At 39.0% G+C, this 12232-nt stretch overlaps 1 protein-coding gene across 6 annotated transcripts in view; it reads right to left on the bottom strand.

Annotated features, from left to right (window-relative positions):
* The window catches only part of LOC139111810 (lachesin), a 212792-nt gene that overhangs the window by 49725 nt on the left and 150835 nt on the right, over positions 1 to 12232 (bottom strand). For all 6 annotated transcript variants that reach the window (XM_070672325.1, XM_070672326.1, XM_070672321.1 and 3 more), the window contains 2 exons: positions 6482 to 6689; positions 6085 to 6246 (listed from right to left, as the gene is read on the bottom strand). In XM_070672325.1, coding sequence (XP_070528426.1) covers positions 6085 to 6246; positions 6482 to 6689 — 370 coding nt within the window. The remainder of the gene's footprint in view (positions 1 to 6084; positions 6247 to 6481; positions 6690 to 12232) is intronic.

Genomic DNA, 12232 nt, shown 5'->3' with positions numbered 1-12232 from the left:
AGTATCGCGCCATTTCATTTACAATTGAATTCGCCACTGTACGTCGCAAATGTTGAAATAAAAAAATAAAAAAAAAACAGACAGGCAGAAGGACAGTCGTGAATAATTAAAAGTACGCGGAGCGTTTAAGGAAGAGGCTAAATTTTTTTTTTTTTATATTATTTCGAGCAATTTGATGCTATATAATAATAATGCTACTAAATTAACAAGGTTTTTACAATCGCGAATTAGCGCGAAAGAGCTAAGAACCGAATTAGTATGTCGGCATCGAACTGTCAATCACGTAGAGACTTCCTTGAAATTCCGGATTCAATTTATCCTTAACAATCCCATTAGGGAGTCTCCACGTCGATATCCTGTACAGCAGGAAACTTTGGTTTTGCCCCGAGCTGGACAAAGTGCCGATGTAGCTTGTCTTGTCTCTTACTGCGACTGACACTTTGGCATGACTCGACAACGTGGAAATCACATTGTCTAGTACGCGTAACGAGCACCCTCATATACCTAATGTAGCTTCACGTGCACTACACGCGCAGGTGAGCACGCGCTTGAAAACGAAACAACCAAGTATGTGCGTACGTACATGAGCACAGAATCTCTATAAATATAAAACACATCTTTAATATTAACGAACTAATATCTACGTACGTACACGAAGCGCCTTGCATTAAGCAATTAATAATAATACGTAAGTTTTAACAATATCTCACCGCAGTAAAAATCAAGCATTTTTTTTTAAATTAATAACTTTATTGTTTTCTATCTGGAGAAAAGTAATTACAAATGTGATTATTAAGAATAATTTCATTTTCAGGCGGTAAAAATTTTTGCGTGAGATAAAGAAAAATTTATTTTATTTATTAGTAACAACGTTAATTATTTTCAAGTAAAATGCCAGTTATATTCTGTATTTATACGGATAGTACGTAAGGCAGAGCATGTGAGACGCGTCGTTGTATCGAAACGTGTGCGCGACCGAACTTTGGCGCTCGTTAAAAGTTACCGATGCGTCCTCGAAAGTGGATACGAAGTCCGATAACTCGATCTCGGCGCGCAGCACGACGTCGCAACGGACGAGGTAGATTGTCGCTCCTGATCGTGACATCTCGAAATGCTCTTCCCCCGCGCTGTGCACCCTGTTATTTGTTGACGGATAGGCAGCGCATTGTGTCGCTTGCCGGAAGATTCTACGTAACTCAACACGTACGACTGTAGCGCGTTAATTACTGCGCGCCGTAATCGATGTTCCGCATAACGCGAGACACTCGCTTATCGTTAGTTATATTTGTAGAACGGATTGATACGAGGAACAAAAAATTGCAAACGTTCGTGGCACGTAATCCCGACTTTATTTTTATTTTGTTTTATTTATTATTATTTTTTTTTTTTTATTTTTTTACGAAGAAATATTAATACTATGAACGTGTGGTGATGCATATGCATTTATATCTCATTGGAATGCACGTAGCACTCCCCTATCTGTAGATGCATAAAATTTATTACAGGGGTTATATCTCCTAAATTATTAGACCCATTTATTCTAAGCACGCGAAGTTAATATTATCTCACAAAAGTAAAATGGCAAGTAGGAATGTCTTTAAAATATCTTTCATATCAAGTATACATATATTTTATTTTATTTTTTTTTTTTTTTTATCGAAGTTGAACGCAATAATTCTTTGCGATTTAACTGCTTTTGCTATTTGATAGTGTTATTCCTGTCGGTTTCTCATTCGGCTTTGCGAAGGCATCCCGTGCTAGCTCGTCAAAATCGTTCGAATTACGCGGAAGCTAATTGCTGACAAGGTAAAATGAATAGCTCGAAAGCTGTTCCGAGCAATTTATAATCATGACTAGTGCGGAGCCGCCGTGGCTATTCTATGGTGCATTGCGGTGGGAATATACACGGATACAAAGAACCGTGGAGTACGCCCTTAGCTTGCAATCCTTCTGATTCGCTTGAATTATACCTGTATTTAACCTATTATGCCGCTGGTATTAAGGGAATAACAGTCTATCGTTGTTTTTTAGAAGAAAACTTAAACGGGGATGGGATGCGACGGGATTTTAAGCACAAAGCTAGGACGAGGCGCGCGGTGTTTAATTAGCGTAAACTTCGTTGCGTTGTTAAAAATGAATACCACGAAGGATTATAAGCATGCAGAAGTATGCACGAGAGCGCATGCATTATTAACGTGTGTATCACTCGCAAATGCCGGTATTATACAAAGAAGTTGCAAGTAAAATATTGATCTCGCTCGGCGATTTGCAAATTTAACCCGATTTAGATCGTTTTAACGATGTTGAAAAAAAAATTTGTTTTTTTCCCAAAAACGGTTATAATAATTAATAAAATTATTCGATGCCTACGTAGAATTAGTTACTCGTTACTGATTCTAAGTAATTACGCCCATAGATCGTTTTACGTGAAGAAAAAAAGACAAAAAAAAAGTACGTACAATCTTATAAATTTATTCGAATTTATTTCAAGTACATTTTCCAAAATTTTATTGCATATTCAATAAAACCGTCTTCGCAAACACTTTTAATAATAATGTCTGCTTTAACGGGCACTGAACGAGGCAGAATTTCCCTAAGAAATTAACCACGTGAAGCTCCGCTGCTGCTTCAGTCCGTAAGTTTCTCACAGCGTTCTTCCGCAACAATAACAGCGGCAACAACGAGAGAGAGACCCTTTTAATTCCGTGTCAGAATCACCGCCGAAGGAGACCGTCGCGTATCTTTAGTAACCAAGTGCATATTTCATAGATGTGCCGTGTGTGCGCATAATTTTCGAGCGACTGCTCTTACAGCCGCCTGCAGGGCGCGCCTTTCCACCCTCGGCGGTTCTCTACTACCCGCGGACCCAGCTGTCTGCCCCGCTGACGGACGTTTTCTCCTCTCAGGTTGGGGTAGACGCTGCTTCCACTGCTCGTGTCCCGCTCCACGAAGGGCTGAGAGAGAGTTGATTAATCTCTACAATATTTAAGAAGCAACCGGGGTCGAGAGTAAAAAGCCTTCCGCCCGAGCTTTACCGAGATAGCTTTCCCCGTTATATAAATCCCCCTGGCTAATCCGCTGTTTGCATCGATGTACCTCTTGTGTTTTCCATGCGGTATCCCCTACCTTCTTGCTCCCTTCGCGCTGGCGCGTCCTTTCGAAGTCTTCGCGACTAAACGCATCGTTTTAATGGATTTCTAGGCGCCACCCTCCGAACGGGGCCTTTCTTAAGTCGATTTTAATGATTGTCACTCGCGGCGCACCGAATTCAAACGTCTGACGGCTTTCGGACTAATTAAGTTAATTCGTACAAACGATTTCAGCGTAAGTTTCAATATCGCGATAATAATACCACGATGATCGTTTCTGTTCGTATCATCGGATTGGATATTAACGCGAATGTAATTCGATGAGATGCGGGGATCGGGTCGCAGATTAGTGGACAGAATTGCGCGAATCGGCAATTGCGTTATCCAGTTTATCGCATCTAGTGACGTTAGCTTGCGACCACGTGCTCGCCCAGGGATTTTGGCATGGCACGCGCATAACTTGCGCGTTTTAACAATTATGAGTACGAACGTGCGGATTCAATAACCGCGCGCCACTCCAAGTATATTTACAGTTACAAGTTATATTGTGGAACTGTCGCCACTTGCGAATTACGCGCGAGGAGAGTAAGAGAGAGCGCACGCTCGCAACGTCGACGAAAGGAACCGCGAAAGTAGATAATTGTATTACTAATCACGCTGCAGATGGAGCAAACCTGCAGAGTTTACTCGGCCGTAATAACTCATAGGTCGTGGCCACTAAAGATTTCTCGTTGGCACGTTTCTCGCGAGAGGAAACGTAATCCGCTTAATCAATAAATCGATCGGCACAAGCCAAGTGTAAAAACAAAAAAAAAAAAAAAATAGGGTTTAACACCGCGGAACGAAAAGAGTTTAATTCGAAAAACGCATCATCGGTCAATTATGACATCTGTCACTCTCGTATTTCTCACTCGTCGAAATAGCGTGACAGAATGGAGAATAAAAAATCGCGAGATTTAATTCAATCAATCGAGATAAAAAAAAAAGAAAGAAAAAAAGAATCTGTAGGTGGGGAAGTTGACGTTTAACAAAAAGGGCGACGAGTATGGAATTATTGGATGTCGAATGATATCATGTATGGAATTATTAAATAACGAAATTTCATTCCGTGGCATAATTCTATTCCGGGCATGAAGAAAAGATATACATATACATGTAGAGAGAGAGAGAGAGACCGAGAGAGACCTAAAGGACGTCGCGGATGCGGCAACTGCCAGAGAAGCAGGCGATAATTGCATTGCTAATAGCACGACGGTGAGTGGGTGGGGACTGTACAGTTTATCGCACTTTATTGCTTTACCATGAGCGCCGTACCCTCTGGGCATTCTCCGATGGCGCGTATGTAGTCTGCCCTGTTCTGTCCCGAAGCTTAACGCTCAATGTGCAAAGACGATAACGCCGTAACACGCGTGGAGACATAATGCAGATATTAGATAAACGTGCGCCGCGCTTTAGGAGTTACCGTTGCCACGATTTGCGGCTGCTGACGTCGAACCCAGCTCTGTGAATTTCTTTCGCTCCGTTAATTAGTCGCCTCTCAGTCTTCGATTAATTATGTCAGGAAACATTACATCTCGCATTCCGGAACAAGTACGTGCCAGCGATGCACTCTTATTTTTTAGTTTTAATTAATACGAATCGTATTACGAGTACACTTTAATACTTAGAAATCTTGCCATCGGATATTTACGTACAGCTTTCGAGTATGCAATGGTCGAATTTGATATTGTATTAAACGGAGATCGGACACTACATCCGTAGAAATGTGGAATTAACGTAATGTTCGAGATAAGTTTGAGATTTATAAAGAGTAGGGCTTAAAAGCTAAGCATATGTAAAGCGTTTGCGATAAAAATCTGTAAAAAAAAAATTATAGTCAACTCGAAATAGATAAGATCCTTTTGCAAGCTTCTACAGATTTCAATTGAAACATTAATCACGTGAGCTAAATCGAGAGACTGATTAACAACAGTGACACGCAAGGGAATAATTATCGGAATAAAAACTCAAGTTCCTTCACGCGCTGCTGTGATATAAAAAAAATATTGTCGTTCGAGTGTTCTAAATTTGAATCTAGGACGAAGTCGAGATAAACACGGAGAATTCACAATGCCACTCGGTGGTGATAATGTAATCACTTTACAGACTACCTCGGTTAAAGATTTTACCGCGGATTTATTCGTTAATTCTCAAATGACTGATTCATTTGAGAATTAATTAATAAATAAAAAGGTGGCCACGACTGATGTTTTGTATCGAGCGTAATACATTTTATACGTCTCGCGGAGATTTGCGATACGCACGATTAAATAACACAATTGTTTTCATCGAGTAATTAAATGTATGTTCGTACATTTTCTCTTGCCAAACCTACCGGGACACATTTACACGTAACGGAAGTGCGAGCGGAGTGACAAAAGCTTTCGCAAATCGAATTACTCTGAGAGAAACGCGAAACTGTTCGACGGGATAAGACGCGACTTTTTATCTCACATTTTCCAACACGTCTCGCCGGACCGACCGGCGCAGGTAAATATCTTCACGTCCGTAATTGATGAAAATTTACTTGGAATTTCTTCGATTCAGCGAACGTCCGTCGATCTACTATTCGAACGAGACGTCGATGCCAGGGCTCACGGGACCCCGAAGAAAAACGTACGGAGGAAGAACATCTTCGTACCAAAAATTACTTTCTGCATTGAACTTGAGCTGCATTACAAATACGCCCGGTTCCCACTTGTAAAAGTGCTTCAAAGTTTCGACTCGCGTAGACAAGGGATCTCGAGACGTCGTAAGGGAAACTCGTGGAATCGCTTTTAAGTTGGTACATAAGCGAGCAAAGAAAATTCTTCAAACGCTCGAAACAAGATGTTCAATTCGGTACTACGAAACGTTACGTTATTAAATGATGAAACGCACTAAACGCGGCGATGTACGCGTACGGTAAAACGTGAGATAAAAATGCGCGTGAAATAGGAAGATTTAAACCACTTACCTTTGTTGTGTTTGTTGATGCTTATCACTTGACCATCTTCTCGTTTCCACATTAATTTCGGCGGCGGATATCCGTCGGCTTTGCATGTGAGAGTAATATTTTGATGTTCTCGAACTGCCACTGTGCTCTCCGTAGAAAGAGAGTCCAATATATTCGGTGGCACTGGAAAATACACGAAAGAGCACTTTTTTTATTCGGACTCTTATCTATCATATCGTATAATTAAATATAATTAATTAGAATAAAATAATTTTAGATAAAAAATATTCAATTGGAAAGAAGTATAAGCATGGCTGCGTTATAGACTTATAAATATTATTAAAAAATAATTTTCTTGTCTGTTAAATCTTTAAAATTAATTTAAAAAAAAAGAAAATGATTAATAAATGATTTTTACCGACGACTTGAAGAAAGCCCACTTGGCTTATCATCGGATTAGTATTAACTTGGCACATGTAATAACCCCGATCGTCCTGTTGCACGCTGTTAATATGAAGTAACCATGTTTTCTGATTGTCGTGCGACACGGAAAACCTGGGCACTTTCACGACCACGTGCTTGTGAATAGTAAGTAGCATTTGGCGACCAACATGGATCCACGCCACCTAAAAGCAGAAAGAAAACCATATTTAAAAATATATTATTAAGTAATTATATACATATTATAAAATACATACGTATTAATAATTGAAATAATCTGAAACAAACTAGGCCCTCGCTAGTTAAGTAACCGTATACGTGTACAAGTACAAATTTAATCCTCTAAAATTCAAGATCTGACGTTGACAGCAAAGTTGAGTAACCATCACGTTGAAAATTTCAACATGCCCGTTTAATACACCTTTAGCAGACACGAGTTCATAAAGCTAGGGAGGAAGCCAGCCGTCCGTTTATCGTGCCACGTTTCTGCATTGAATATTTCCATATTAGCACGTCGCAAAGTCACGCCGCCGTCTCTAAAAGTCCGCAGCTAAGCGTTCCCGCGTCAGCGAAAAATTTTCTTCGTCTCGAGAACCACGAATGTGTCCCCGAAACCCACCCTCCCTCCCTCGGCGTCTTGAGTTTTACGAGCGATGTCAAACTTACTTGCCGCGCGATTCCAGTCCAGCGCGCGATAGAGCGCACGTCGTTAAATAGCGTTAGCAAATAATAATAGCGATATCGCCGGGTGGCCGGTGAAAGGTGAAGAGAAAATATTGCGACGCATTGCTATGCGCCGCTGCCAAGAGCGAAGATTATTACGCTAGTATTTTACGCTCCACCGAGGTAACTCGCTACTAACTAAGCTCATTCCGCGACAAAGCTTATGCACTTTCAAGGACTTCCGAGCCGCTTCTCCAAACCTTTCTTCTCATTTCCTCTTGCCGCGGATTCGAGGCAACGTCTCCGGTAGCACAACGGGCGCCCACCGCTTTTCATTCTTTTATTATTTTTTTTTTCTTTTTTTTTTTTATTACTCTTACTTAGCTCTTTTTTACGTATAGTTCTTCATAACTGGAACAAAAACAGCAACGAATTCCGTCCGACTTGGCTCCTATTATCGCATTTTCTTTCCTGCGAAACGTTATAAAGCGCGTTTTTGCTAAGAGAATAACATAAGAATCAGAATGTAAGAGTTCTTGAATACTTTGTAATTAAAATATTTTCAGAGGGTTTGCTTTAATTATAATTTTTATCAATTTTATTAAGGAAATATTTTTTAATGTTTTTCTACATTTCATTAAGAATAAATATTAAATAAGTAATTTAATAAAGAATTCGTGTAAAATTAGGTATTAAAAAATTTTTTACGTTTGATTAGGTAAGCTGTATTGTTCACGATTTTGCACAATGATATACTCGCTAGATCTCGCTTCCTTTCGGATTCGTTATTGCTGCTTGGCAACATCTGGATCCGCGGAAATAGCGCCTCTTCCGCTTTTCCCTCGCCTCTTTTTTTCGATGTATATATACTTCCTCAAATTAAGCCAGAAACAGCCCGTTCAGACAGGGTAAATTGTATCATTTCTACTCTTTCTTCTTCTTTAATTGATGCAAAAACATTTAGCTTTCATTCGTAACATTATTATTTTTACCAAACATATTGTAATAATATTGTGACACATGCATTGTATTATTTTTTAAATGCACGTACGTCAATATTCAAAAATATATGTAATAAAATATAATTAAAAAAAAATATATATATAAAATAAAATAAAATATAATAAAAAATATATATAACTATAATTAATTAAAATATATATTCAGGTAACTTTTAAAGAGTAATGGCAAAAGGTCTGTTTCCTGGCCTATTTTCTGGGCGTAAAATTTCAAAATGAGTTTCTCATAATCTAAATACATTTTATAAGTTATTTATATGAAAACTTTATAAAAAAACAACACATATTTATTGTCGCATTCGTCGATGCAAGTGTAGTCATTGCGAAAAGCGATTTTTATTTGACATTTTACTTAGCGAGCGAATTATGCTTAATCGACTTATCGCGAGATCTAAATCTGACGAGACATTTACATTTAGGAGTTGTTGTTTCCCGCGCTTTACCCTACCCCAAATTCTTTTCCCCCTCAGGTATTTCCACCCAGGAACTCGGTAACAACTCCGTCTAGAATTGTTCGCCTATGTACCGCTTTTCGTTTTCGTCGGCACTCGGCATTCGGGTAAGCAAAAGTTTCAGGTACGGGAAATCACAGTACATCCCGTGAAAGTTCTTTAAACAGTCAGACGCCACTGACGGCTCTCCTAACGAAGAGCTCAGAAGATGGATGGTGGCGGATCTCTGAAGCTCTTGTCTGCCAACAGGATTTGCCGGTTCCCAAGGATCTCCGAACTCAACTGATTCTACTTCAACTTGCGTGTAATTCTGAAATCCGCAGTGCGAACATGCGGTCGCCTTGGTACTCGATAGATATCTCTGCATCGCGTACGTAAAAAGAAAAGAAAAGAATTTTTTTCCACGAAACAAAGAAACAAAAATCTCAAGACGAGAAATGTGAGATCGATGTAACAAGACTGTTAGTGGCAATTATCGTTTCTCGCTGTTAGTTAAAAAGCGTCCAATAATTTACAAACGTCTCTCTTACAAACGAGATTAAATTGGCCATCACATAATGCCGCGCGAAGTCTTGAGATTAATAAGTTTTATATTACGTACATCTCTTGAGGCAATTTTCACGACGGTTTATAAGCAAGGATCGCCGAGAGAGAAAGGGAGAGAGGCACAGCGGGAAAGTTGCCGGGATCTTCCAGAAAAGTCACTGTAGCGCGATACGAGAAACTTTCGTAGTCACGCACTGCGGATGGCTCCTAAGTTCTAACGAAGAGGAAGCCACCGCGACGCGCGCGTACACGAAGATGAGGGCTCGCTTATATACAAATGCGTTTGTCAGAATATCTAAAAAAAATTAAATTATTTTAAACAAACCTCGATGCCGATAATACGAATAAACAGCGGGCAACATTTGTACCGCGGCGATGAAAATGATAATGATTAAAATATAACGCGATATGCCAGCGGCTCTGATTCAACCGAGCAAGAATAAATCTCGAGGAAAAATATTTTCCTGCGCTTTACATAATAACTGCGGTATTACATTTTAAACGGTCTCAACAAGAAATCCCCATTGGTTGCAAGGGACGATTGAAAATCCTGGCAGTGATTCAAAACCAGTCCGCGCTGCGGGGTAACGTAAAATATTATCGCGAAGTACACATTATGCGACGGCAGGGCTGCAATTCCAACTAATAGTCCATTTTAAAAACGAAATTTAGGAAAATGTATGTATAATGTGCGCAGCCTCCGAATGGAGATTGTAAAGAATGATATTTGAGGTGAGAGCAGGTGCATATCAATACTGGACGTGGCAAAGGTATTGGAGAAACGATCATCTAAATTATAACAAATCTAGTGATCATGACAGGCTATATCATAGCGCGATATGGATATCTAACTTTTACAATTATACCTACCGTATGATTTATATAACTAGCGCGCGAAGATAGAGATTCTGTTTGCACATATCGGTATCTATTGACAGTACGATGGATGATTCAATGCAATCTAGATTCACGTGTTCATCGCTCGCTTCGATCACTTTTATGCTTAACCTCGCGCCCGAGAGTTCGTTTCATACAAATTTTTTTTTTTTATTTCTTTTTTTTTTCCCCTGGTGATCGATTGACAGCCCGAAAGCTGATAAGAGGATACGCGATAATTAAAATATAGAAACCGTAACACAATTTCCGTACCGTGAAATAATTTCAACTTTCTGTTGAATGCAATCTGTTCCTGCGATATCGGGGCTGTACCTCCATTTACGCATATAAATCCATATTTATGTGTTATTTCTAGCCAATAGTAAATTTCCAAGTCAAAATCGAAAGGAAACAAGAGCGGAATAATTCATGACAACTGCAACTTAATGCGGCAACAATTCTGTAATAAGAATCGCCGGGTTTTGTAAAAAGAAGACTGATAATATTTCAGTTGAGGTATAGAGTTATATAGCAGGATAATCGCAGAAAGTAATTACGAGTATATATATAAAAAAAAATGCAAAAGAAATTACATCTAAGTATTTTTATAAGAAAGAATTAATTCATATTTGTATTCTCACGACTCATACATTCAAATTTCTATAACTAAAACAAAATAATTAGTATAATAATTTACAATAGTATTGTATAACGGTGAAAGCTGTACAAATAGAGTAAAAATCTTTCGTCTTTAAAAGGAACTCTCATGCAAAACTAATCTTAAACCCGAATTAAACGTTGGTACGTAGAAGGAATGTCATTAGGGCAAGATGTTGAGCGCTTGGCACGATCCGTAACGAATTGTTCGTCCCTCAATTTCGATAGCTCGGCTTACTATCACCGCGTCGAGGAATTAACGTGAAATATATCGTGAGAAACTGCGCGAAGTCAACACAACGGAAGTTTCGAGTAAGTACCATTTCGCGAGCATATAATTCACAAGAGATTTGCTGCCGAAAAAAAAAAAAAAAAAAAAAAAAAAAGGGGGTAAAATAATACGGAAAAATGGTCGAATAATTCTAAGAGAGATTTTATGCCGATTTTATGCACTACCACTTTCTCGTGTTTAAGTTTACAACGAAGATATATTAGCTTACTAGATGAGTTACGAGGAAAAAAGCACCCCTGACTTGTTCTTTATGAAATTATACTTTGCGTAATAAAATCAAAAAAGTTAACATCTCCCTTCGGAGAGTCTAAATAAAACTGTGACAGTAATCGATGTATAAGTTTGCACGTAATTTTTCACCCGCTTACAAATATAACGTTTGACCGAGTTACATATAGACCCGGCAAGATTATCTAGAGAGTTACGCCGGGGCGAATCTATCAATTATCGAAGTTTCGTACGTTACGGTGGTACCCGGAGCACTAACGACTTTTAATAAAGCATTACTCTCTCGGTCGGTGTATTGTTAATTAACCACTAATTAACACCGACGCCTTGCCATCAAATTTCTTCCTCTAATAATTTCGCAGGAAAGTTCACAGAGTCGCGAACGATACGCGTTCGGCTCGGTTCGAAGCGGCGTTATTCCAGTAGTTGAGCGTGGGTTAGATGCGTGACAATGATCGCGAGGCAAAATTCAAAATTGCAAAGAAAAATAACTCGGAGAGGAACGAAGTAAAAACAGAGACGCGGAAAAGAGAAAAACCGGCAAAGCAATAATCAAAGCAAAAGCAAGAGAGACCGAGAAACTAACAAGGATAAAGAAAGAAAGGAAAGGAAAGCTATTCTGGTACTGATAAAGGAAAGATCGGCTGGATAACTGAACGAAAATGAAAACGCGAAGTAGACAAACTAAATTGTTTGAGAGGAACATTGGAAAGGTAGAGTTCGGTAAAACAATGAAATTATAACGATTTTGTGTTGTTACGACGATACATCATTGTAAACCAGTGATTACCGTTCGCTTTAATTAACTTTGCAAAAATGTTCCTGCGGGTCGCCATAATAGCTACTAAGCCGGCTCTAATTTCCCAGAAGGTCAATCAGTCAGTCAGTCAGTCAGTTTTACACTCGTGCAAAATATCGTACCTTTAAAAAAGCAATCTATAGTAACGTAACATTATCAAGACAATGATAAAGAATTAAAGTCGAGACGTATATTA

This window comes from Cardiocondyla obscurior, linkage group LG25 (genome assembly GCF_019399895.1).
Source record: "Cardiocondyla obscurior isolate alpha-2009 linkage group LG25, Cobs3.1, whole genome shotgun sequence".
Classification (NCBI taxonomy): domain Eukaryota; kingdom Metazoa; phylum Arthropoda; class Insecta; order Hymenoptera; family Formicidae; genus Cardiocondyla; species Cardiocondyla obscurior.
The sequence above is the reverse complement of the archived record's forward strand: the minus strand, read 5'-3'. Positions and strand labels throughout refer to the sequence as shown.